This window comes from Bubalus kerabau, chromosome 6 (genome assembly GCF_029407905.1).
Source record: "Bubalus kerabau isolate K-KA32 ecotype Philippines breed swamp buffalo chromosome 6, PCC_UOA_SB_1v2, whole genome shotgun sequence".
In the NCBI taxonomy this organism is placed as follows: domain Eukaryota; kingdom Metazoa; phylum Chordata; class Mammalia; order Artiodactyla; family Bovidae; genus Bubalus; species Bubalus kerabau.
In genome coordinates, this window is record NC_073629.1 from 100,267,164 (window position 1) to 100,293,958 (window position 26,795).

At 56.3% G+C, this 26,795-nt stretch overlaps 2 protein-coding genes and 1 non-coding gene across 3 annotated transcripts; 2 read left to right on the forward strand and 1 right to left on the reverse strand.

Annotated features, from left to right (window-relative positions):
• The first annotated feature begins 1,151 nt into the window (after positions 1–1,151).
• On the forward strand, positions 1,152–1,685 carry TMEM275 (transmembrane protein 275). The gene has a single exon (XM_055586977.1). It carries the CDS (start codon positions 1,152–1,154, stop codon positions 1,683–1,685), a length of 534 nt encoding a protein of 177 aa, XP_055442952.1.
• An 18,136-nt stretch (positions 1,686–19,821) lies between these two features.
• Positions 19,822–26,197, reverse strand: DMBX1 (diencephalon/mesencephalon homeobox 1). The gene is made up of 4 exons (XM_055586978.1): positions 26,035–26,197; positions 22,536–22,714; positions 21,932–22,280; positions 19,822–21,003 (listed from the first exon to the last, which is right to left on the reverse strand). The coding sequence occupies exons 1-4, from the start codon at positions 26,186–26,188 to the stop codon at positions 20,561–20,563; spliced, it is 1,125 nt and encodes a 374-aa protein (XP_055442953.1). The 5' UTR covers positions 26,189–26,197; the 3' UTR covers positions 19,822–20,560.
• TRNAF-GAA (transfer RNA phenylalanine (anticodon GAA)) lies at positions 23,786–23,857 on the forward strand. The gene has a single exon. It is a non-coding gene; the product is annotated as a tRNA-Phe (tRNA).
• Positions 26,198–26,795: the final 598 nt, after the last annotated feature.

Consider the following 26,795-nt stretch of genomic DNA (forward strand, 5'->3'; position numbering starts at 1 on the left):
GAACTGATGGGGGTAGGATTGGTATCTAATAGAATGTCCAGTCTAGAAGGACCTGGGGCCTTGGGTCTGCTCCAGCCCAACCCATGTAAGGACTGTCCCTTCTCACTTGCCATCTAGAACCTCAGGAGCTCCTCACTGTCACAAGGTCACTCACTGGCCAGGCAGCAGGTCACGAGGTCCTGGCCTTGGATATTGGGTAAATCCATAGATCTCTATGAGCTTCAGTTTCTCCTCTGGACAAGCTGGGGCTAGACCAGGTGGTTTCTAGGGCCTCTATTGCTCAGGGGAGGAAGTTGTCTAAATCCCAAGAGCTGCCCCTGCCGTCTGATTAGGACTACTGATCATGATCATCAGGTAATGAGCACCTAGGCACTGAGCTGAGCACTTTATAGCTATTTACTCATTTAATTGTTTCCCTGGTGGCTCAGACAGTAAAGAATCCACCCACTATGCAGGAGGTCTGGGTTCGTTCCCTGGGTTGGGAATATTCCCTTGGAGGAGGGCATGACAACCCACTCCAGTATTCTTGCCTGGTGAATCCCCATGGACAGGGGAGCCTGTAGGCAACAGTCCACGGGGTCACAAAGAGTTGGACACAACTGAGGGACTAAGCACAGCACTCACTTAATTAGCCCAAGAAGGCTTCCTGGAAGGGAAGAGGTGGAGGGTCTGTGTCTGTCTGGAGGACAAGAGGGAGTGGGGAGGGAGGAAGATAGCAAGAACTGCCACAAGGAAATCCAGGGACGTGGTGGAGAAGCCACTCTTCCCATGTGGGGTGAGCTGTTGCTTCCCAGAGGCAGAGGGGGGAACTTCCCTGGCACTCCAGAGGTTAAGACTCCTGGCTTCCACTGCAAGGGGCCCGAGCCCTGGTCAGGGAAGCTCCGCATGCCCTCGAGGTACGGCAAAAAAAAAAAAAAAAAAAAAGTCTCACAGAGGCAGAGGCAGGGGCTAGCCAAGATGGCATGACCTCTGCGCTCCCAGGCACTGAACGGAGCCACAGAACCGAGGGTGGGGTGGAAAGCCCAGATGCCCGGCTGACCTCTCCGTGGCTCTCTGCCCACAGGACGACTGTGAGCTGAGCCCCTGACATGTGGGCTGGCCGCGGCCGGCGGCAGGAGGAAGCTGAATGAGTGCCCGGAGTCCCCAGGTCGATGCCGCCCCCAGAGAAGAGCCAGGGGCCCCCGGCCCGGGAGCCCGCGGGCCACGCTCAGGACCGGCTTCCCGGCCCGGCGTCGCAGGCGCTGTTCTGCGCCTGCGGCCTGTGCTTGCTGCTGGCGGGCGTGAACGTGACGCTGGTGGGCGCCTTCGCCTCCTTCCTCCCCGGACACAACGCGCCCCTCGTCGTGGGGCCGGCGCTGCTCGTGCTGGCGCTCGGCTTCTTCGCGGCCTGCTGTGTGTGTAGCCGCCGCCGCGGCCGCGCGCCCCGTTCGCGCTCTGCGGGGGCTGGGAGTTCCGGACAGGGCGGCGGCGGGCGCGTGGCGCTGGAGATGGAGAGCAGCGAGCGCACGGCGCAGGACACCACGGCCGTGCAGCTTAGCCCCGCCGCCTCGGACGCGTCGTCCGGCCGCTCCAGCCCGGGCCCCGGCCCCTTCGCCCTGGACGCCCCCGCGCCCGCTGCCGTCTACGCACCACGCGCCGACGACGGGGTCCGGCTCGACCTGCCCCGGGAGCGCGTCGCCCCCTAGTGAACTGGGTTCCCGGCCCTGACTTCCCCTGTCCCGGTTCCCTCCCATCAGTGCCGTTGAAGAAAAAATAGGGAGGAGGAGAAAGAAAAGAAAAAGGAATTTTTTTACGGGTCCGGGGCTGGGCATAGGTGGCCTCTTCTGTCCCATCTCTGGAACTTCCAGGGTGCGCGGTGGGGAGGGGAATGTGATGACGGTGCCTGGTGCCCGGTACTGACAGCCCTCAAAGGAGGGAGCAATGCCTTGGCCCTTTGAGGGCGGTCTGCTGGGTTCTAGTTGATCTCATTCCCCAGACGTCCGGAACTGGGCTGCTGCACCTTCCCCGCCTCCCACCCGCCACCCATGGCATTTGGGCACTGTGAACAGAGCCACTCTGAGGGGGTTAACTCAGCAAGGCCCTGGAGGGGTGAGAGGAAGCTGGGAGACACGACCCGTCTCGGCCTGGGCGGTCTCCTATGCCCGCCTGCTGTGAAAGGCTGCGAGCGAGCTCCCGCTCCTGCCTGACCTCCTTGTCTCTACCCCAACCTGACCGTTTGGGATTAATGCCGGGGAGGATCTGATCTGAGCCAGATCATCCATAAGGTAGAGCTGGGTTGAGCACATTCCCATCCTTTCTGCTGGTGGCACAGATGGTAAAGAACCCTGCAATGCAGGAGACCCAGGTTCCATCCTCGGGTAGGTAAGATTCCCTGGAGAAGGGACTGGCTACCCACTCCAGTATTTTTGCCCGGAGAATTCCATGGAAAGAGGAGCCTGAGTGAGCTGAGCTACAAACACAGAGCAGGGGGTGCAGGGGGAGATAGGGAGGAGTGGTCAGGAGGCTCCTCCCACCCTGGTCTCCACCCGAACCTCACTGTGCATTCCCCCTATGCCTCGCTCTGCTCCTTAATAAAGCACCTTTGGAGTCAAGTTCTGACTGCAAGACTTCTGATCCTGAACCCTGGAGTCTGCAGTCCTCCCAGCCAGTGCCTGGTGCTTCATCATCTCAACACCAGCTCCTCTTGGAGACCTAGAAGAGAGCCCCAGGAGTGTGTGACTGTGAACAAAAGACTGTCTGAGATTGTGTGTGCCTGTGAACAACTGTGGAAGCAGAGTGTCAGATTTGGGGGGGGGGGGCGCTGGATGAATATATGAGTGTGACTGTGGGTGAGACGGCCTGGCTATGTGGATGAAATGGGGAGCGTGGGAGTATTTTGGGTGGCACTGTCTGACATCACACCTGTGTGGGAGTGTGTGTGTGTGTGTGTGTGTGTGTGTGTGTGTGGAGGGGGTGTTGTTGAGGGCTGGGTCACCCAGCAGAGATGGTGAGGGAAGAAGGGCTTCCCAGGTCTTGCAAAGCCTACACCTTTCTCATGGCCTCTGCTGGGCTTGCAGAATCTGAGCTGTCTAGGTGGGTGAGAGCATCTGGCGTAGGAATGCAGGCTGCCTTGCAAGAGAAACAAGGGGGCTGGGGGCGGGGAGGAAGACCCAGCAACTCTGGGCCAGCCCCTCTCACTGCAGGGATCCAGGCAAGCAGTGCCCAGTGACCATGGCACACAGCGGCCCACCATCTCTGGCTGGCCATGACTCCCTGCCCCGCCACCATCGGCCTCATCAGCTTCCCTTTCTCTTTCCAGACTGGGGCCTGATGCTCTTCTGCCCCCACCTAGGCACTGCCCATCAGCCCTGGGGCTTTGCTCTCTTTCTCTGACCTCCTTGCTGCCTCGGCCTCTCCTGCTGACTCCCCTCCCACAAACCCAGAGAAGAGAGAAGAATCCCTCTCAGTGGGTGCTGAGCAGATCATCTCTGTTCATTAGCGTGGGCTGATGGCCCTAACCTTTGAATCATCTACCCCTGGAACTGATAACCCTTCTCAGAGCACTTCCTTCTACCTAAGTGTGTGTGTGTGTGTGTGTGTGTGTGTGTGTGTGTGTGTGTGTGAGAAGACTACCTCCCCAGCTCCAGGCCTGTCTCTTCTGGTCCACTGGCAGCCTCAGACTCCACCTGCTGCCTTGGGAGAGTGGGCGGTAAGTGGGGCCACTGCCGATGCCGCCTTCGGGTGTGGTTTGGCCCACCCTTCTCCTGCCCCATTCTTAGGAAGAGGCACCCAAGATTCTAGCCCTGGAATGCCAGGCCCTGCCCAAAGCCCTCACCCTCCTGCTGGTGGAGGCCTGGAGTTACACCATCAGGGCTTCTTCCTCTTCTACAGGAAGACTTCCTGATCCTGTCTGGGAGCCTGGCTGCTAGGGAGGAGGGTGAGGTTAAGGTTCAGAGCAGGTAAGGTTCATGCGCTAAGTTTCAGAGCAGCGGGCCACAGGTCTATGATAACAGAGCAGGAGGAGGGTGGCCTCAGAGAAGAGCTCTGGCTCCTGGAGAGTCTCGCTTCCATTGCCACGCCCAACTGAAGGTCATGCTTTGTCCCATCTGCGCCTCCTCCCCTTCCCCAGGCACACCAGGAGATATCTGCACACCCCAGGACCCACTCTACAATCAGCCAGCCCTACACCAAAACCCCCCAGTGTCTCTCCAGGCCTGCTGCACCCTGGGACTCCTACCCTGATATCTCTTCAGGGCCCTCTGGGGCAGAATGTCCACCAAGGAGCCACACCCCTGCAGGACCCTCAGAAGGGTCAGATTCCAGGCCCTGAAGGCAGAGAGGGGCTCCAGCGGAGGGCAGTAGGGGGCATGTTTCTGCGGAAGGAGAGAAGGCGATTCTGACAGTATGGAGGCAGCAAGCTCCCTGACCTTGAGGAATCTGAGCAGGGACTGGCATCTCCCAAAGGGACGCTGCCCAGGGGTCCTAGGATGAAGGCACTGCCCCCCTCCCGCCCACAGAGAGAACCACTGCTGGCCAAGCCAGAGGAGCCTACTAAGGGCTGAAAACTCAGATCCTCTCCCTCTCCTCCCACTAGAAGAAATGAAGGCAGCCACTTAGGACCTTTTTTTTTTTTCACTAATTAATTCAACAAATAATTCCTGAGTCTTACTATGGACCTATGGGCTTCCCAGGTGGCGCTAGTGGTAAAGAATCTGCCTGCCAATGCAGGAGATGTCTCCCCTGGGTCGGGAAGATCCTCTGGAGAAGTGCATGGCAACCCACGCCAGCATTCTTGCCTGGAGAATCCCATAGACAGAGGAGCCTGGTGGGCTACAGTCCATAAGGTCATAGAGTTGGACGTGACTGAAGTGACTTAGCACGTACACACTATGGACCCATAGTGAGCAAGCTCTGGGGGAGCTCACGTTCTACTTAGGGGGGAATTAAAGAATTAAATACATAAGCACACAAGACCAAACACGTTAGCTAGTGAATAGTGCTGTGCAGCAAATCACAATAGGAAGAAGTGACAGAGGGACTTGGATGGCTGGAGAGGACTCCTCAGAGAGGTAACATTTAAGTTGAGCTCTGAAAGCCACACAGAAGTCTAGAGCAAGACCATTTCAAGCTCAGGAAGTGGCCGGTGCAACCCTAAAGTGAGAATAAACTTGTGTTTATTTGTGTCCGTGTGTCAGACCACGAAAGAAGGGATGTGGAGACAAGGGTGGGAGATGAAGATGGAGAAGGTGGGGAGTGGGTTATTGTTCTGCTCCTATAAAGCTAGGAAGCCAAGGTGAGGAGCTGGGATTTTAATCTCTGTGAGATGGGAACCACAGGTGGGTTTTAAACAGGGACATGATATGATCTGATTTATGACTGCACCGCTCAGTCTGCCTGCTGTGTGGAAAACAGAGTGTTGAGGGACATGAGGGAAAAGAGGGGCTGGGTTAGAAGCTCACTGCAGTGGGAAATGCTGGGGATAGGGACCAGAGTGGTGGCTGTGAGCTGGTCAGATCCTACATCCATTTTTGAAGTCTCCCTATCAGTCTTTAAGGGAGTAAGAGAGGAATCTGGAAGGAAGTTCTAGAATTTTGGTTTGCACAGCTGGGCCTATGGTGGAGGACAAAGCAAGGGCTATGGTCAGATGAAAGGTCAGCTAACCCAGTGGAGCTGTCCCATAGGAGCTGGAGCCACACCCCTGAGTTCCAGATGGAGAGCCCTAGTGATGCAGATGAAGAAGCTGTTAACCTGTGGGTGCTGGTGAAGCCATGCATCCCGATGAGGTGGGTGAGGGGAGATGAAGACAGGACCAGAACCTAGAGTAGTCCAACCTCTGACTCTAGGGCAGAGTAGGGACTTGAAGTTGCCTAGTTCTGAATCTCACCTTCTGCCAGTGCCTTTCCAATGAGGTCTGTGTACTAGGAGTTGGGAATTAGGGAGAAGGGAGTAGAAGGTGAGGTTCAAGAGGCTGGGACTCCTGGCTTGTTCACAGCTATGCCCTCAGTGCCCACCTGGCACGAGGCAGGTGCCTGATAAATATCTGTCAAACAGCTGAATGAGTAAAAAGGTGTGAATGTTATCACACAGCTAAGATTCTGGGCCTCCTGCAATAGCGAATTATCAAGATACCCAATTCTGAACAGGAAGGGAGAAAAGTTCTTATGTGTGTGGGGATTCCCCTGGCCAATTCCTGTTTTCTGCATTGTGAGGAGGTGGAGTGAGGCTGGAATATAGAGCTGGCTAGATAGACATTGCGGAGAAGACAATGGCACCCCACTCCAGTACTCTTGCCTAGAAAATCCCATGGACGGAGGAGCCTGGTAGGCTGAAGTCCATGAGGTTGAGAAGAGTTGGACATGCCTGAGTGACTTCACTTTCACTTTTCACTTTCATGCATTGGAGAAGGAAATGGCAACCCACTCCAGTGTTCTTGCCTGGAGAAGCCCAGGGACAGGGGAGCCTGGTGGGCTGCCATCTGTGAGGTCTCACAGAGTTGGACACGACTGAAGCGACTTAGCAGCAGCAGATAGACACTGATGGATGCACCTGAGGGCCAGGCTCCCTTAAGTAGGAGGCGGCCAGATAGGAGGGCTGACTGAGGAAACCAGCGCTGCTAGGGAGTGCCACCAGAGGGCACCCTGGGCACATGACAGGGGATAGAGGTGACAGTCCCGCCAGACTGCACAACTTCCCCCATTTCCTTTTCTGAGGGGCCAGGCCTGAGGAGATGGAGAGCAGGGAGTTAGGAGTGCATGAAGAAGTGGGTGATAAAGTCACCCAAATTTACTAAGTGACATCTCCAACTCTGGATTCTGCCCTTATCACAGAGGGAGGCCTGATACTGGACACAGACTTATGCTTTATCAAGGACACAGGTTAAGTCCTGGGTCTGGTCCTAGACTGAGTCCTCACTCTGACCTTCGACTGAGCCCCTGCCCGGGTCCATATGCGGTCCTGACCTGAACTTGATCCTGATCACATTGTGAGCCTTGATCCTGACTGATCTATACAGTGAACACTGATCCTGATCAATGCTGACCTGTATCAAAGTTTGCACCCTGACCTGGGTACAGACTAAGCCTTAATCGTGGACAAACAGTAAGCTCTTATTTGGTCACAGACTGAGCCCTGACCTTGATCCACGCACTAAGCCCGATTCTAGTATCAAGCTGAACCTGATGCTAGTCACAGAGTCCTGAATCTGGTCCCAAACTGAATGCTGACCCTGAACTGAGACTGAGCTTTCGTCGTGGTCACAGACTGAGCCTTGATCTCTAGGACTTGCTCCCAAATACCCAATGGACTTCAGGACTTTCCAGATAAGGCTCTCAGACCAGGCTTTAGCCCCAGAAGGCAGTAATTTCTGGAAACACTTTTGAGGGGGAGAGAAGAAATTCTGGGTCTCTGAGTGGTCCAGAAACTCCTAGACATTGCATCCCTGAGAGGCCAGAGAAAGGCTGGCTCTAGGCTGCCAGGGATGTGAGGGGGTAAGGACAGCTGGGCCTTCTCCAGGTACCCCTGGAGCTCCAGGTAGGGCCTGCCTGCCTGCCTTTGTGTCTGGGGGCCTCCAGCCTGGGTGCCCCTTCCATCTGTACTTCTGATTCCTGCAGAACACTGGGCAAGTCCCTTCCACTCACTGGGCTGTGCTCCACCCCTGGTTACCTTTCAGGGACAAAGGGGAGAAGGTGACCAGGTCATGCCTGAGGGTCCCTTGTCCCTACCATGTGCCCTGGCAGGAAGAAAAGCCCCCTTACTCTGGTCAATCCCTGCAGACAAGCAAGAAAAAGTGAATTGTGCTCACGGTGGCACTCGCCAGGCCTCAGCCTCAGGTGGGCAGTGGCAGTCAGACAAGCGCAGGGAGGCAGGAAGTAGGAGTCCCAGCGATCCCTGTGCACTCTGGGGGCCCGGTGTGTGTGAGGGGAGGCAGGTCCTCCCCTGGGCACACTGCCCAGGTCAGGGCTGGGCCCCGGGGCAGGCCGAGCTGGCATCAGCCAGGCCCTCCCCCGGCTCACCTGGGGAGGCACTGGGGCGGGGAGGGGTGGGGGGCGCTGGGGGCCGAGCCAGGCAGGAGCGGGGGCGGGGGAGGGGGCGGCTCGAGTCAAAAAACGCTGACGCCGAAGACAATGAGCTCTCCGAGGCTGAGGCAACTCATTTGGTCCCGGCCACGCTTTATTAAATTCTCATAAACCTGTCAGGGGGGACAGGGCTCGCTTCAGTTTACCTCATTAGCCCGACACAATGACAGTGAGGGGGAGGGCGAGGGAGGGGGCGGCCAGGGGAGGCCCGGGCTCAGCGCTGAGAACCGAGCCAGCCAGGAAGATAATTGAATTAAGTGGCTTTTGTTAATGGTTTTTAAGACTCCGAAGTGTAAATAACATTTAGGGTCTTTCTTTTAATGGGGCTGGGGTTTTAGAGACCCCAGGAGCTTAGGCGAGGCCTAGCCCCCGTCCCTGGCCCTCTCGCCCACTCCAGGGGAGCTTGGGAGGGGCCACCTGCCAGAGCGGCCCCGAGATGGGAGGCGGGGCAGTTAGGCTGGGAGGAGCGAGGGGAGGGGCCTAAGAAGGTGCAACAGCTTCCTTGGTGGGTCTTTGAACCCAGATGAGGTTAAAAGAGGGCCTAGAGAGGGCAGAAAGGCAGGGGCTGACCGTGGCGACCTGGCCAGGGTTATGTCTGAGGTGCTACTGGATTCATGGACTGTGAGGGTCAGGGAACCTCAGGGTCAGGGGGTGGGGAGCGGGGGTGGGGGTCTTCATGCCTCACTCAGAGATCTGTGGTACTAGGCAGTTATGGCTGTATTGCCTATTGCCAATGGGGAGGCCCCCTTGGAGACAGTGAGCGCCCCTGTTTGTGACACGTGCAACGGTTGTGGTGGTGGGTGGACTAGACCCTGGGTTCCTGAGGGAGACTGGACTGGAACTGAGCTATAAGAGAACCTGCAGATAGAGGTGGAGAGTTCACTTCTCTGGGGGCGCTGGGCCTGGTGAGCTGCCCTAGAAGGAACGGGGATGTGGACAAGCTGCTTGGGAATCTGTCCCCTGGCTTTCCTCAGTCACAGCGTCTTGCTCCCCGCAGACAGGACCAGGTCCCAGCGCTGGCAGGGAGGGAGGCAAGGGCTCTGGGCTAGGTAGGTCCCCAGGGGCTGGAAGTGCTGTGGGGCGGGGCTGGCCCTGGGCCAGCCCACAAAGGGTTAAGGCATTAATCGCCCTGCGTGTGACAAAGGGAAGTGAGTTTTCTGATCCAGAAAGGATCAGTCCCTGGGACGCCCCATCAGGCCCTTCAGCGTGAAATTACACCCCAGCGGGGGTGCTCCCCTCCCCCAACACACACTACCCGCCTAGGCCTGGCACAGGATTAAGGCCTGGAGTCATCAGCTATTTAATAGATCCCACCCCCCTCCCACCCCTTCTCCCCCAGAGCCTTCACTGGAGCCTCCAGGCCTGCACCAGCCTCTTTCCTCACCGGCTGTCCACCTGGATGTTGATCTGACGCGTCTGGTCCTCTCTGGCCTCACCCGTGGTCTGATCCTTCCATCTCTCTCCTCCACTGCACCCTGATCCCACTCCCTATTTGAGTCTTTCTTGACCTTTCATCAGCACCCCAAACGTATTTGTTGCAGTGCTTATCTATTTGTTGTCTGTCTCCAGCACTGAGTGCCTTGGGAGCAGGGACTGTCTTGTTCAGCACTGCATTTCCAGTTCCCAAAGCTGTGTCTGGCACATAGATGGTGCTCAATAAACATTAGTTGACTGAAGATCCTCCCATCCTCCTCACAAAGACTAGGGAGTGGATAGCCCCTAAAGTCTGGACACTGGGGCTCAAGACTGAGAGGAGAGAGCTAAAGCTTGTGCCAAGACAAGAGCCACATCCTCGGGAAGAGACCAGGCTGGGCTATGGCCTCAGCCTCAGGGCCAATCTCATCTCTAAAGAAGGAAAGGAACATCCCTGGTGGTCCAATGGTTAAAAATCTGCCTGCCAATGCAGGGGACATGGGTTCAGTCCTGGTCCAGGAAGATCCCACATGCTGCGGAGCCACTAAGCCCATGTGCCACAACTACGGAGCCCACACTCTAGAACCCGCGAGCCGCAACAACTGAAATCCGTGTGGGTAGAGCCTGTGCCCTGCAACAAGAGAAGCCACCGCAATGAAGAGTAACCCCTGCTCTCCGCAACTAGAGAAAGCCAGCATGCAGCAACAAAGGCCCAGTGCAGTCAAAAATAAAGAAAGAAAAGAAAGATGTATTTTTTAAAAAATGGAGAAGAAGTTTGAGGTCCTGCATGGGCCAAGGGTGCTTACTCCTCCTTGGTGCCATCCCTGGACACATCCCACTTCCTTGGGCATCTGCTGGGCCTTTGCCGAATGAGTGCCTTGACACACCATCTGCACCCACAGCTGGGTATGTGGTCCAGGCTGGGAAGAGGCCCTGGATGGAACAGCTGAGGAAACTGGGCTGTGAATATCACTCAGCAGGACATTCAGAAGCAAGGCCTTCCAAGGCAGGCAGGTGGCCTGAAGAGACTACCCTCCAACCTCTGCACAGGAAACCGAAGCCCAGAAAAAGCCAGGGCTTGCCCAAGGCCCCAGAGCAAGTCCAGACAGAAACCGGACCCCCAGAATCCCAGGCAGAGCCCACCCCTCTGGCTGCCCCTCCAGTGCAGTATTGGTTCCACAACAACTCTGCGTCTGGTTCTTACCATGCCCCCAGGTCCTGCTCAGGGAGCTCCATCTGGATTTACCTGGTGCTCCAGAGAGGTCAAGAGAGGGAGGGGGCAAGGAGTGACCCCACAAGCCTTCCCAGAGAGGGTGCATGTGGTGGGTTCTGAAGAGTGAATAGACTTCCACAGCAAGAGCAGACAGGTGGGAAAGGGCCCCATGAGTGTGCGAGGTACTACACAGTCCAATTTGGTCAGACGTCCCAGAACACTATGAACAGATGTGTTCTGTGTGCCCCTCTCCCACCCTCCCCCAGGCCAGGCCTGAGGAGGAGGAGGCAGGCTTCAGCTCAAATGAGGATGAACTTCCCAGTCAGACCTGGAGCAGGCTGCCCTGCAAGGTAATGAGCTCCTCGTCCTTGCAGGTTTGTGGGCAGGGGCTGGGTGTTAGCGACTCCTGCCCTAATGGGGACTAGATTGGAGGGACCCTGAGGATGTCTCTTCTGAGAACCTGTTGCAGGAATCCCCAGACCATTCACACAGCGGGTCCTACAGTAAGCAACCCCCACCCTATCCTTATCCATTCGCTTGGGCTTGGCAGGATCCTAGCAGCTGAAACGGCAGAGAGGGAGAGGAGATGATAGACAGACTCCTTTTGCGGATCCGGCTACTCCAGGTCCTGCCTGTGTACCTGGAGCTTCTACCCAGTCCGTCCAGGGGCTGCAGTCCAAGCCATCATAGGGACTGAGGCCCAGAGAGGGACTTCTCTCATACCCCACAGTCTGAGAGGCAGGTCGGGGCTTGCTGGCTGACGGTCTTTCTCTAGGTGGCTCACCAAGAGCCTACTGAAGGTAAGTCTGAATTAGGCAAGCCTCCTGGGCGTCTTGTTGGCCCTGCCTCCAGAGGGGCTATGTATGCTGGGCGCGGACCCCAGGGCGAAGGAAGCACTGGACCTGATAAAAGAACCAAAACTCCCGTTCACCTCTCCCATGTTGTCAAGCATCCATCCCACCCTAACCTGCCTTCTTCCTGAGGCACTAGGGCTCCTGTTTCCTGGAGTTCTCGCCTCTGGGAGAATCTTAAGGCGAAAAAGAAAGTGTTCCCGCCCACCTGGCTGTCCAGCACATCTGTGTAGAGGTAAGGGATGGACAGGTTGACCTCTGAAGGACCCAGGCTTCCAGGTCTGCAGCCGCTCAGGTGGGGACGGCAACAAAGAGCAGCTTTGTGAGCACAGGCTCACACTCACACGCACTCGCACACGCCCCACACGAGCTCTTTCCAAGAACGGCTCTTCAAGCCTGGTTGCCAAGATAAAGGAGCCATTGGGCGGTCAGCCCCCAGGAGGAAATATCGCTCCTGTGGCCTTTGTTGTTCAAAGGGCTTTATGAAATATCCAGACTCCTCTTGGAAAGGATCCCAGGCTGGGGTGGTGGTTTCCCCACAGCTGGGGACATGGGTGAGGGTGGCACAGCCTCCCTGGCTTGGCAGGGGGAGGAGCGCCCCAGGGGAGCAGGCTTAGAGTCATCAGCAGCCATGGCATCGGTGTAATCCTTGGCTTCCATTATGAGCTCACTCGATTCCCATGAGCCAGGGGGCAGACAGAGATCTCCCCATTTTACAGTTGATAAAACAAAGGTTCGCAGAAGCCTAGCAGCTCAATAAACAGCCACACAGTGACTGACTGCTAGAAGTGTCTGTCTGACTTGGTACCAGTCCCAGTCTCAACTCAGCCTGCCCCAAATTAAGCTCTGCCCTGGCCCCAATCTGAGCCCCAACTCTGACCTCTAATTGAGCTAGCTGTCTTGCCCTGGACCAAGCCCTACCCCTTGCCCTGAATGGTCCCTGACCCCAGCCAAACACAAAGCTTTGAGCCTGGCCCCATTCTGAGCCTTAGCTCTGGCTCCTAACTGATGTGCCCCAGGCTGATCCCTGATTCTAACCTCAGACTCATGGCCTTTGTTCCAAACCAAGTCCTGATTCTTGCCTCAGATTGTCTCTCCTTTTAGCTGTAAACCCCATGAGACTAGGGACCTGTGCTCCTTGTCCACTTCACCTTTGTGTATGTGTGATTATTCAAGTAATCTCTATTTTACCCACTAGACCCTCAGAGGCCCAGGGAGGCTGGATCTAGTTTTGTTCACCAGCACTTATAATAGTGTAATCTTAGCAATAATAATGGAGAAGGCAATGGCAGCCCACTCCAGTACTCTTGCCTTGAAAATCCCATGCACAGAGGAGCCTGGTGGGCTGCAGTTCATGGGGTCGCTAGGAGTTGGACAAGACTGAGCGACTTCACTTTCACTTTTCACTTTCATGCATTGGAGAAGGAAATGGCAACCCACTCCAGTGTTCTTACCTGGAGAATCCCAGGGACGGGGGAGCCTGGTGGGCTGCCGTCTATGGGGTCACACAGAGTCGGACACTACTGAAGCGACTTAGCAGCAGCAGCAGCAGCAGGCTTTGTGCTCAGTGTTTCACAGATGCTGTTTCTTTTAAGTCTTTTGAAGTCACTGTTCTCATTAGGCCATTTACAGACGAGGACACTGACCCCCGAGATGGCACTAGGAAGAGGTGCATAGAAGCGTAGTATGCTCCCAGCAGCTCCCTTCACTCATCACACCCAGCTGCCTGATGCAGAATGGGGTGGACACGGAAGACTCGGCTGTAAGACCAAGTAGAGGCATTCAGGCAGGTGGGAGAAGTTGAGATCTTTCCAGAGACTCTTGAGTTTCCAAAGCCACAGAAGGGCCGGGTGAGTCAGAACTCAGGGAGATTGCGATGAGGGCGTGAGAGCAGCTACATGGCTGGTGGTGTGTGTGCGTGCTCAGCCGTGTCTGGCTCTTTGTGACTCTGTGGACTGAGTCCAGGGCAAAATGAAAATTCAGAGTCCTTTGTTTAAAAGTTAAAGATTTTGAAATGGAGACATCAGAACAATACAGGGCTTGAACTCAGGGACCTGTGTGTCCCCCAAAGTGTCCCCCAGAGAGGAGATGTTGTGTGAGGATGGGTGTATGGGATCAGGGAAAGTGGGTGTTGAATGGCATCTCGGGCCCTGATCTGACTCTCGTGTGGGCATCTGGGCAGCTGATGCCCAGACTCTCGTGTCTTCAGCAGGCCTGGGCCAGAGCTCATGGAGAATCTCGGGCACCAAGCTGGCAGCGTAGCTGGGAGGCCTGTGTGTTGGTGGGGGGAGTTGGAGCCGCTGTCCCAGTGTTGGGGGGATGCTGTCTGGAGTGTGAGTGAGCCAGGAAGCATGCACGTTTCAGGGCGGGGCAGGTGTACAGCCTCCTGGTGAGGCTGAGGACTTGTATGGGGTGGAGAGACAGACAGACAGACACCCTGAGATTGATGCAATGCAGAAGTCAGCACGTCCCATGTGTGTGGTTATGGCGGGGAGTGGGGGGGGCGGTACATGTGTCATGGGGAGTGTGGGACTGTGGGTGAGAATGTGTGCAAGAGCCCCACCTGCCCTCCTGGGGTTGGCCCTGTCCCCGTTGTGAGGGGGTCCCAGGTGGCGATGTCCCCCAGCCCCCAGGCCTTGGAGAAGCTGGGTCCCCTCTGGAGACATTCCTGTCTGCATGGGGGTAGGGGGGTTGTGCAGAGTCACACAGCCGCCTCCCAGGCTGCCGGGGTGTTGCTGGGCCAGTGGTGTCAGGTTCCTGGTGGCGGGCCCTCCCTCTGCAGCCCTCTGAGGGCCTTTGTTGGAAGTTCAGACAAACTTGTCAGGGGGGCGGGCAGGAGGCCGCCTCCTAATCGGCTTTCCCAGAAGGGAGAGGGGAATGAGGGATGGGTGGGGGGAGGCTCCAGGTCCGGCAGCTCTGTGGGAAATGGGGGAGGGGTGGGCGGGCCCAATCCTCTGGGACCCTCTCAGATGGTGCCCCTTCCACAGGCCCGCGGGGGAACCCTGGACTGAAGGGAGACGGGCCAAGGTCTAAGGAAATAAGGATTCGGGGAGATGCTCCAGGGAGTCCCCTGCCTTTCCCATCTTGCCCGCTGTGGGGCTGCTGAGCACGTACTGCGTGCCGGGCACAGATCACTCAACCCCTCAACCTCCTCCAGACCCTCTCTTCATCTTCCCTTCGTCTCATCCAAGCCTCCCGGGAAGCAGGCTGGACGCAGTTAATGATACCCAGTCAATAGAAGACCAAAGGCAACAGCAGCTGAGAGCAGCTTGTCCCAGCTCCGTAACAGAATCTTTTTGGCTCTGTAGTCAGTTTCCCTGAGGCCCCATCCTCGGCGTCCCCTGTGTGAGCTCACTTAGTGACGTGGCTTCGTTCTCCATCTCTGTTGACAACCGCCAAGGTGAAGCGCGTGGATTCTGAGATTAGCCGGGTTTTCACACCTTGGTTGGCCCATCACTAGCTGTGTGGTCATGGGCAAATTATTTAACCTCTCTGTGCTTCAGTTTCTTTTTCTATTAAATGGGGATAACAGTAATACCTACCACATAGCGTTATGTGAGGATTAAGTGACTTAATATCTGTGAGGTACCAGTCACAGAGAAAGTGCCATGTGAGTAATTATTAAATAGATTAAAATCTAAAACAGTATAGACAGGTCCCTCTCTTGCACCTTGATCCAGTACATCCCAATATCTTCCCTTGAACAAATTAAAGACACCCCAAAGACCAGCCTGAGCTCAGGCTCATTCCCCTCAACCCAGCCCAAGTTTCCCCCTGCACCAAACCAGAGACTCCGAGCACCCCTGATCCCTCCCAAGCCTGTAGTCCCCATGGTAATTCTACTTCCTAAATCTCTCATCAGTCTGACCCCTTCTCCTACCCCTCCTCCCCTAGTCCACACAGATGCCACCCTGCTCTCATCAGGATGTGACAATGGCCTCCTCTCTGGTCTCCCTGCCTCCTCCAGAACCACCATTCAGCAAAGGTATGGGCGGGCAGAATTTCCTAAAATGCAAGTCTGATCCCCCCCTCCCAACTCCCCCAGCTTCTAATCTCCCTGGAGCTTGAGTTCAAGCTCCCAGCTTCCCTTTCCCTCCTCAGCTCCTGACAGCACCCACCCCATCCTTGCCCTTGATCCCCCAGAACTTGGGACTCACCAGCCACAGGTCCTGCAGCTCTGTGGGTGCTATACCTCCCAGGATTCTCTTCTCTCTTGCTCTCCTGGTGAACACTGGACCTATGGGACTCAGCCCAAAAGTCTCCCTCCCAAGGGGCCTTCCTGATCTCCCTGGGCTAAGTAAGCCAGGAACCCTGCTTCCTGGAACCCTGTGCTCCCATAACTTTCTATTTTTTGAACCCCAAATTGCCCTCTTTTGTACTGTCTTGAGAGAGAGGACTTTTTCTTACTTGTTTCTATATACCCAGCACAGGGCCAGGCATACAGCAGGTGCTCAGTAAATGCTGAGTGCATGAGTGATTTGAACTGCAGAGGTCCAGGGGCACCCTCCCCGCCAGGGAAGGTGTGTACCTGGGGTGGAGATATGTAGGGTCAGGCAAGGCTCGGGTCTGGGAGGGGCGGTGGGAGATTTGGGGCAGACATTTGATCCACCAGCCCCTCCCAGGGAGGTAGGAAGACAAGGTGAAGGGGGTGATCCCCGCCCTAATCCTCAGCCCCACTGGGGAGAGAGGAATGTGCCTCCTAGGGTCCAGCAGTGACCTGGGAAATGGGGGGTGGGGCTGGCCAGGGGCCCGTGGGTCCCTGTGGCCTGAAGCGCCTACACCCCCCCACCCCTACGGAGCCCAGCAAGCAGCTTCCTGCACACCATTCAGGCCTGCTGAGGTTCTCCTCCCAGGAAACTCCCAGAGGGGACTCTCACCCCCAAGCCCAACCTTGAGCTTGCAGCACCGCTTCTGGCTCAGGGCCCTGGTGCCGACACTCCGGGGAGGGGCCGTGAGGGCTGAGTGGGGGAAATGGCTGGTCGTTTTTTTCCTGAAAAGAAGGACCTTCACAAATCTCCAGTCCATCCAGCCACCACAGCAGATCCTTCTTCCTCCTCTGCTTGCTCACCTCCAAGGACTAAAGAGCTCCCTACCTGCACAGGCTGCCCATCTCATTGGAGAACAGCCTGGCTTTAGATCTAGTGTGCCTTCCTGTAGTTCCCACAGAACCTCTGTCCGCTCCATCCTACAGACCCATTCTCCAGACCACCCCGAAACCCTCCTAGTGGCCCTGGCCCCCCACCCGCCGCTGCCCTATCACAGGTGCTTGGATGAGGATCAACAACCCAGAGTAGATGGAATCCTTCCCTGCCCCTGTCCCTCTGCTCCCTGAGACCTCCCCAGAGGGCACTCCAGCCCCAGACAGGTGAGGGCCCTGGAGGAAGTGGCCAATCATGAGGCAGGTCTGCCTCCCTCCCCTGCGGGTCACAGCGCAAAACCACCTGCTCAGTCCACCGCGGGCCCCTCTGGAAATGAACTGGACTGAGGGCTCTGCTGCCAGATTCTCGTTTATTAGCCAAGTAGGACAAAGAACAGGTCACAATGTCACAGGAAGTCAGACAGACAGACGGAGGGGTACACGGGACAGAGTGTCATGCCGCACTACGCAGGGGGTGGAGCAGGGGAGGGGGCACTTGAGTCTTGTTTTCTCAACTAACAGAATAAATAAATACGGTACACAGTGGTTTTGCCACGGGCTGGCACGACCTCTAAGCACAAAAGGTCACAAAACAGCTGGTTTGGAAAGCAGTCTGTACAGCCCGCTACTGCGGAGTGGGGGTGGGGGACCCAGGCCCGTGGACCATGCTCTGGGGAGGTGAGGAGGTGGAACACAGAGGCCTCAAGTGGGAGGGAGAGGAGAGGAACAAGACCTTCCTGGGAAGGACAGTCAGAGCCTGACTCTCAACCTGCAGGTGACCAGGCTGCCCTGGGAGAGGCTTCGGCCTCAGTCTCCGGTGAGGTGGGACAGTCCCAAGCTCATAGGAGGTACAGGTGCTGCTTACACATAAGCTCCCCTCTTGCTCTCTAACTGCTTTCATTCACTGAGGCTGGTCCCCTAAACTAGGTTGAGATCTGCCCGGGGAAGGGGACCACATACACTTTCTTTGCCTTCTCTGGGCTGGCGGGATTGAATGAGGACACCTTGAAAAAGCGCTGAGGGAAGCTAGGCTGAGCCAGAACATGACTCCGGGGTGGACTTGCTCCTTGGGAAATCTGGGGAGGCTTCTTGGGGGAAGTGGGCATGTCTAGAGCTACTAGATTCCAAGGTCCAGTGATAGTCATTTGCCTCCAGGGACAGGAAAAAAGCTTCAGTCCCCAGGCCTGGGCTAGATGAGATCTCTTTCGTTTCAGAAACAGAACTTCCTGATCCCAGAGGATAAAACAGAAATCTCTCCTGTCCCTAGAGTTGCTCTCTCTGCCTTCCTGTCTCCCTGACCAAGTCTCTCCTCTGATCTCCAGTGGCTGCTGGATTTACCTTCCAAATCTCAGATACCCAATCCTGGTTCAATTAACCCCCTGTTCAGAAACCCTCACCTGCCTGCCTTGGTCCCTGCCACATCGAGGTGAGGACTTTAACCTGGATTCAAGAACCTCGGCCCCACCTCTCATGAAGCCAGCCACCATTTCCCCATCATCCATGTAGTCTCACTCCATTGCTTTTTTGAAATAGCTTTCCTGGCCCAAGCTACCATCCCCCTCACTTTTTCCCCATCCAAAGCCTTCTCCATTTGCCCTGGCCCAGAACTCCCCACGGATCATGGGCATCGACTACTCTGCAAACCAGTCCTACTCGTGGACCCCCCCCCCTCCTCCCACTGGGAGAGGAGTCAAGCCTTAGGTATCTTTACCCTGGTTTTCAGATGCAGCTTCTCTAAGCAGGGGGAGGAAGCTTAGTGGTGAGCCACAAAGTGCTGGGTCTGGGGATCATGACCCAGAATCTGTGCAAGCCATTTCTCTCCTCTTGCCCTGAGCCCTGAGCCTACATGAAGGTTTGGAGATGGGGTGCCCACAGAGGCTGGACTAACACTCAAGAAAAGCAGGATCAAATCCAGATTGTCTCAACTCAAAGGGACCCATTACACTTACTGGGAAAACTGAGGCCCAGAGACTGTGGCCATGCCCAGGGAGAGGCTTGTGCCTGCAATACCTTTTGCTACACAGCAGTGCAACAATCATTTTCTAATTTAAACACTGTGCTTTGTGAGAGCCTTTTTGTGGTGGTTGTTAGTTTAACTAAAAACCTCTGCCCTGCAAGGCTGAAAGCACAGATGTGTGGAATGTTAGAGCTGGATAGGATGTTGCTACTGCTGCCGCTAAGTTGCTTCAGTCATGTCCGACTCTGTGCAACCCCATAGACGGCAGCCCACCAGGCTCCGCTGTCCCTGGGATTCTCCAGGCAAGAACACTGGAGTGGGTTGCCATTTCCTTCTCCAATGCATGAAAGTGAAAAGTAAAAGTGAAGTCGCTCAGTCGTGTCCGACTCTTAGCAACCCAATGGACTGCAGCCTACCAGGCTCCTCGGTCCATGGGATTTGCCAGGCAAGAGTACTGGAGTGGGCTGCCATTGCCTTCTCTGGGATAGGATGTTACAGGCCCTCTAATCCAGGTGGGGAGTGGGCACAGAGGCCATGGGCTAGCTCAAGGTCATACTGCTTTGAAAGGGAGTTTGCTGAGCTGGGTTCCTGGCCACAAATAGGAACACACCTTTCCGTGCCAGCGACTCGCTGGACAGAAGCCCTTACTTCGACAGTGGGCTCTGAGACAGGATGCCAGCTGAAGCCCTGAGACTCTGCATTGCCGCATGGCGTGATCAGGAGGTGGAGGACCCTCCCTCCTGGCTCAGTCACACCCTGCCACGGACACCAACTGCGGAACCTCAGGCTGGGGGGCAGAAGACCTTATTCCTCGAAGACACTTCTCTGAAAGCACCTGTGCCCTACTGCCTCCCTCCAACTAGGGAAGTCACACCAGAGAGAGAGGTCTAGAACCCTGTGGTCAGCCCTGGATGAATGCTGGCCCCAGGCTCCAGTTCTGGAGGTTTTATAGCCAGAGATACTGCCCTTCTACTGTCTGCTCCAGCCTGACTCCTGCCTCCACTCCCCTCCTTCTCAATCTGGGCTGGGGATGGGGAAGGGGCGTCTCAAAGCTAGAAAAGACAAAGAACATGCCTTTCTGGACACAGGCCCGGGTCAGGGGTGGGAACTAGGGCCCCCTCCTGCCTGCCGCTCCAGTGGCTATGGGGTCTCCAGCGAGGGCCATATCACCTCTACTGGAAGGAGAAGCTGCCTCAAGAGGGTGCAGGCGGGGAGGAGCCAGGAGGCTGGGAAGAAGCAAAAGGAGAGGAACAGGAAGAAGCCAAATGACTAAAACTGAAAAGCCATATCCCCAAACAAAACGTAATTTGGGACCGGTCTACATCAACACAGCCAGCACGGAAGAAAGAAAGCAGGGGCAGGAAGAAGAGACAGGGTGGGGAGATCCAGAGAGGCGAAGACAGAGGGTGGGGAAAGGAGAAGGAGGAAAGCGGAGACAGAGAGAGAGGAGGGAAGGCCAGAGGGAGAGCAGAAGCTGTAGGCAGAGCTGGGGGGAGGCAGTGGAGAAGCGATGGAGCTGGAGCGGGGCAGGGGGCCTGGGGCAGGCAGATGCCTGAAAATATAGCTTTATATATTTATATTTATATCTCACATTCCACACAGCAACTTACTAGGGGAGGAAGCAGGGGATGGGAGGAGGCGACCCTGAGGCAGGGGTCTGGCCAGCGAGAACCTCTCACTGGGGAAAGCTGGGGGCACTGGCCTCTCACCTCCTCCCCATTCGGCCTCCGTGGGATCCAAGCAGGGCCATGCAGAGGGTGCAGGTGTGGGCTTCACCGAGGGCTGGAGCTTGGGGAGATGGGGGGGCAGGAGGCAGGACTCCAAGGCCCCAGGATCCCTGGGCTCATGAGGTAGCTCCTTGAGAGCCATGTTGGGATGACCCTGGGGCTGGGCTGGGGGCGCCCAAGAGCCCTGGCCGCAGGGGGCGGCCAGCAGTCAGTTAGGCAGCGTATCAAGTCCCAGGGATGCTGCGTGCTGCTTGGCCCGCAGCCGCAGGTTCTCAATGCTTGTGGTTTTACTGTTCAGGGCGGCTGAGGCAGGCGCCAGGCCTGCAGGGGGCGCAGGCAGCAGCGGGGACCCCCACACTCCCTGGTGGGCAGCGGCGGCCGCGGACAGCGACTGGTAGTACGACTGGCAGTGCAGTGAGCCCAGCGGGGCCACGTTGACGCCCAGGTAGGGCACGGCGGCCGCGGCGGCGGGGGCCGGGGCCCCCACTTCGAAGGACGAGTAGTGCACCAGGTTGCTGGTGGCGGCCATGTGCTGGCGGAACTGCTCCTGCAGACGGAAGAGGCTCAGCGGGGAGGAGGAGTAGGAGTGGGAGGGGCCCAGCAGGCCGGCCCCCGGGGCTGCAGGCGTCAGGGCCAGGCTGCCCGGGGAGTCTGCAAGCAGAGAATCAAGAACCGGGGACTCAGGACAAGGGCGCTAGTCTGCCAAGAGGGGCTCCCCCGGCCTCGCCTCCCACTTGGTGCTGTAGACAAGACGGGCTGTGGCTGAAATCATATCCACCCATCTCAGCCAGGGTGTCCCCAGAATCCTGGGAGGGAGGGACCCAAGCTTCCTGATGGCACGGACTCTGCCAGGGCCCTCATGTCTGACGTCTTAGGGAGTCTCCTTTTCTTGTTTTGGTTTTTGCTGTTTGTTGGGTTTGGTGGGACAAAAGAGTTCTATTGACTCTCAAAATTGCTACAACAGAATCAGACTGACAAAGGGAATGGCTGAGCCATAAGCAAATTGGGTGGTACCGAGGTGTCCTGCCCCAAGACTCTTGTTCTTTCCAAGGCTGTGCCTCCCCTTTCCCTCGCCTGTCTGTGGTTCCCCTTCCCCTCCAGCTCTCAGCTCACAGCCCCGTCCCCTCCCTGCCTGGATGCAGGGTTTGTGACTGAGGTTATGCTTCCTGCCAGAGCTCTGCTCCTTCAAAAAGCAGAGCCCAGTCTCTGCTACATGTGGGGATCTCTGGTACTCGTATAGCACTCACTCAGTATGCACTGGTACATCTGTGCTGTTGTTAACATACTGCACTGATAAATAGCTTCTACCCTGAGCTCCTCAAGTATCCCTCCCCTGCCACACAGCCCCTCCCCCCAAAATTCCCTTGACCTTGCCATGATTCAGCGACTAAAGGGGGATCACCTGGCATGGACCTGCTTGGCCGTGTCCTTTCTCTGGGTCAGGGCCAGTGCCACGTGTCCAGGGTTAACTCTATCTCTGCTCTGACACGGCTGGCAGAGCCAGGCCCCTGGGCAGCTAGACCTGGCCATTCTCCCTAGGCGGGGCCCCAGACCACCCATAGCCCCTGCCAAGCCTCACCTGCCTTGGGGCTGCCCCTCTTGCAGCCCAGCCCCTTGCTCTCAGCCCCAGGGCTCTTCTCGGTTTTGGGATCCTCAGCCCCTGCCTGGGGGTCTTCCTCCCGGTCAGGCTGGTCTTCGGGGGCCGACTCACTGGCTGACTGCTCAGACAGGCTCAGGTGAAGCTCAGCAGGGGGGTCGCCACTGGGCAGGTTGGGGGGCTGGTCAGTCTCCAGCTGGGTGTCTGGGGTCGGGGCCTCAGTCTTGCCTTCCCCGTGGGAGCCCTCAGCCTCCTTCTGCTTCTGGAGCTGCTCTTTCTGCAGGCTGCGCTGCTTCTTCCGGAACTTGGCCCTGCGGTTCTTGAACCACACCTGGGGACCGGGAGAGGGGCCGCAGGAATAGGAGGGGATGCAGCGGTGTCATGGAGCAGGGTACTCCCCAAAGGAATGTGCAGGATAAAGTCGCACCCGCCCTCTGGGAAACACGCACCCACAATCCCTTCCCTCCCCTCCTGTCACCACAGCCATTCATGGAGACACCGGGTGCAGTTTGAAATGCTGGCTCCTGGGCAGTGGGAAACCAGCCAGTGGGCTGGTGCTTGTCTGCAAGGTCTAGCTGGGCCTTACCTGCACCCGGGCCTCAGGCAGGTTGGTGCACATGGCCAGCCTCTCACGCATCACCACGTCCGGGTAGTGAGTCTTCTGGAAGGTCTTTTCCAGGGCCTCGAGCTGCTGAGCTGTGAACGCGGTACGGCTGCGACGCTGTTTGCGGTGCTGTGAGCCATAGCGGGCCTCCAAGATGATGTCTTGAAATGTACAGCCGTTGGAGGGCAAGGAGAGGGGGCCCATTTAATTATGGGAAATAGGTTTTAAATCTTACCCTGCTCTGACCCATTGTGGTCCTGCCAGAGCTAGACCCTGGTCTCTTCCCCATGGAAATCACCCATTTCCTCTCCATGTAGCTGGATTTTCAAGATCACTCCACACTATCATTCACTATCAGGCCACTCAGTTGTGTCCGACTCTTTGTGACCCCATGGATTGTAGCATACCAGGCTCCTCTGTCCATGGGATTTTCCAGGCAAAGGTACTGGAGTGGGTTGCCATTTCCTTCTCCAGAGGCTCTTCCCAACCCAGGGATCGAACCCGGGTCTCCCACATTGCAGGCAGACGCTTTACCATCTGAGCAATTTAGTAGGAAGTTACTATCAGGCCCAATGAGCTTTAATTCATCTCTAAGAATGGCTATTAGGAATATGCCTGAGGGGGATCTTCCTTATTTGGTTTGAGGTGGGTAGGTGGGTGGGTTGGCTTTACCCTAAAATCCATAAATTCCTACGATAATAAGATATAACATTCTGAGAGTACAAGATGCTGGCAATTTGGAAGTCCATGTCACAAAGGTTCTAAGAGCCAATGACCCTTAGATTCTGGATACCAACAGAATACCACCCTGACCATGAGAAGCCAGGCCGTGAGCTTGGGACCTATCTGCAAGGTCTTGTTAGGAGGAGTCTGACTAAGTAGATGGAATTCACTGGCTCTTGATCCTATGTCCTCTGGCTATGAATTTCATCATCCCAGCCTATGAATCTCTGATGGTAGGACCTGAGGCCTTGGTTTTATATCTCCTCAACAGAAAGGCTGGTTCTGGCAGGGCTGGCAACCTCAGAAAGGCTAGTTGCATTCAGTCTTGGCCCTTCTAGCTGCTTTCTCCAAGAGGTAAGGACAAAGAGAGCAGGTACTAACCACCACCACAGGCTAGGAGAGGAGACAGGCCTGGTAGACCACTGATTCCACGGTCCTGCCCATGTGCTGAGAACGTGAACCTCCCAGCATATATATCTGCCTGGGGTTGCTATCTACCCTCCTGCTCTTCCCTGATAGCTCAGTTGGTAAAGTATCTGCCTGAAGTGCAGGAGACCTGGGTTCGATCCCTAGGTAGGGAAGATCCCCTGGAGAAGGGAATGGCAACCCACTCCAGTATTCTTGCCTGGAGAATCCCATGGACAGAGGAGCCTGGTGGGCTACCGTCCATGGGGTCACAAAGAGTCGGACACGACTGAGTGACTTTCACTTTCACACTCCTGCTCTTCTGCTTGACTAGTCCTGGGATGATGGACAGTCAACTTCTCTTTCCCGGCCTCCCATCACTCGTAAGTGGGCCCTGGACTATCTATGCTGAAGGGAACCCAAGCTGCGTCAGCTTTTGCACAGGGTCGCCTGCACTTCAGGGACTGGGAAGTCAACACAACACTCTAAACGAGGAAGGAGGCAGCTGGGTCTCCAGAAGGCCTCAGACTTTGGGCTGCTCCTTCTTCAATGTAAAGAGGGAGCCCTGAACTCCACACAAACCAGCACTAATTCCAACCTGGACTGAGCCCCAAGCTCATGCTGGTTACACTAGGGAAGAGGAAGGAGAGAACCCCTCTCAGTGGAACCCTGGGTGCAGGAGCAACAGCTCAGCATCCTGCTGCTGGCTCCAGGGGCTGTAGGTGAGGGCAGGGGGTTGCCGCCTGGGAGACCAGGCTGTCTGCAACATCAGCAAAACCTCCTGCTGGAAGGCAAGGCCTCCATACGAGGGCCCGCCTGGAGCTCGTGTGCCTCTTCTTTAAGGTTAGAGTTGTGGTGGGAGCACTGAATACTCCACTTCCTCTGTCCCTGACCTTTCCTCTCTGAGCCCCAGAACATGGTCAGGATCTATAATGTCACCACCAGGCCAGGCACAGGGAACTCACTCCAAACCAGATAAGCAGCCATAGCCGGGCAGGCCTGCACACACATTCCCACACTGGAGACTGATGCTCATCCACAGATGAGGGGCTGTGACCAGGGGCTCGGTTTCATCCTCTGAGCCCTTCCCAGAGCCTTGCAGGGTAGCTGCCCCACCCTCCTTGTCAGGCCAGATCCCCTGCCCAGGCCTCACAGCTCATCCTAGTTCTCTGCCTTTCTCATGCTAGTCCCCCTTCCTTACCCTTTTAAGGCTGGGCTCCTGCCGCATGCCCTCCAGGAAGCCCTCCCTGACCGCACTTGCTGATCATGCTTCTCTGGTCTGCCCCACCACTTGATCCTGGCCGCATTCTTTCTGCTGTGCCCTCTCATGGGTATATGGGCACCTGGCCTCCCTGGAAGTACCCTAAAGCCCTCCCAGGACCATCTGGCACAGGCCCAAAGCAGTTCATCTGCTGCTTGAGGTTTGGCCTGGGACAGGATGGGGTGGGTGGCTTCACCTCTCAGGAACTTACGTTCCCCACCCAAGCCATCAAATCCTTCCCATGTTCACTGAGGGACTCTCACGGCAGAGCAACCATGGGTGAACAAGAGTAGGGGGGACCAGGCTGTAGCTCCCTCATGGGTGCTTCCCATAGGACCTGGATAATAATTTCCTCTGAGCACCTACTAGTCCCTGCTTAATACCCTACATGTGTTATCTCAAGTAATGTCCCCACCATCCTATGGAATGGGCCCTACCATGTTCCCTGTTTATAAAGGGGAAGCTGAGGTTCAGAGAAGAGAGGAGAGTGGGCAGACCCTACAATGATGGCAAGTCTGCAACTTCAAAGCTCAGATCTTTAGCCATAAGGTCCCATTCTAATCTCCCACCCCAGCCCTGCCTAGATTTAGCCTCACTGAGCCTCCGTTTCCTTGTCCATACAATGAAGATAATAACCTCCCTTTACTGGAGTTGAATGGTTTGATGCACGGAGAGACAAAAAGCAACTCACGCGGTGCCTGGCCACACAATCAGTGATCAAAACGTGGGCGCTGTTACAGAAGTGGCTCCTGGGGCATTCTGGCCATTTCCCAGCTGGAAGGCTCTGGGCTAGTCCCTTACCTCCTACCTCGGTCTCTCCACCTGTGAGAGGCTACTGGGCCCCTCCCGCAGAGGGCTGTTAGGGAAATGTGAAGGAAGGCACAGGCAGCTCCAGGGTTCAGGCCCCGGCAAACATGGGTAGTCTGGATACGCACACAGATTTTGAATTGACATCTCCCTGTGCCATAAGTGACCTGGGTCTTCCTGAGTTTCATTCCCAGTGCTCCCTCCTGCCTTCACCTTCCAGACAGAGCCTTGTCCCCCAGATCTCTCCTCCACCCTGCAGCCGCCATCCCCACAAACGGCCCTTACCAGCCAGGCGCTCGGCCAGCGTGAGTGCATGCACTGAGGGCCGGTAGTCGGGGGCGTGCTGGGCCTGCTGGGCCGCCTGCTGGTGCAGGTTGTACATGGCGCTGAGCGAGTTCATGGCATGCAGCGAGTAGCCATTCACCCCATAGTGCTGCATCGCGGCATGTGCCTGCAGACGGGCGAAAGGGAAGGGACGTGAGGCCATGCAGTCACACTCTACCCTGGGGAAGACACCACCCCTGGCCCAGACCTTGGATGCCCACCTCACCCTTGAGCTTCTGCCATCTCATGAAAAAGAGGCCCGCCTTGCCCACAGCCAAGAGCCAAAGGGCTCCTGCCTCTATTTATTTATTCAATCAGCCTGTCATTCATTGATTCACACAGCAGGACTTGTGTAGGGCTTAATGCTCTGGGCCCTGGAGTCAGATTGCCTGAGCTGGACTCTCAACCACCTGCAGGCTTTCTGGCTTTGAGTACGTCACTTAACTTCCCTGACCTTCAGTTTCTCCATCTGCAAAATGGGGTGACAGTACTTATTTCATGGGGTTATTGCAAGGATTAAGAGAAGCCTTTACAATAAATAGGGTCTGGTATGTAGGGTATGCTCGAACACATTAATCATTGGGATTCAACAATCTGTTTGCTGCTTCATTCTGTCATCTCTTCATTAATCACCCAGGCACCTACTCATTTGCACCTCACACACATATTATTTGTTCAACGAAAAGCCAAGGAGGCTCACAGGGGACCAAGTCCAGAGCTGG

What these genes read in the sequence shown, in the direction of transcription:
- DMBX1 (XM_055586978.1), bottom strand. Translation starts at nt 26,188, where the DNA reads ATGCAGCACTATGGGGTGAATGGCTACTCGCTGCATGCCATGAACTCG. An exon ending in GCTGGCCGAGCGCCTGGCTG is followed by an intron (nt 22,715 to 26,034) that starts GTAAGGGCCGTT and finishes GTACATTTCAAG; the next exon opens with ACATCATCTTGGAGGCCCGC. An exon ending in TGCCTGAGGCCCGGGTGCAG is followed by an intron (nt 22,281 to 22,535) that starts GTAAGGCCCAGC and finishes CCCGGTCCCCAG; the next exon opens with GTGTGGTTCAAGAACCGCAG.
- TMEM275 (XM_055586977.1), top strand. Translation starts at nt 1,152, where the DNA reads ATGCCGCCCCCAGAGAAGAGCCAGGGGCCCCCGGCCCGGGAGCCCGCG.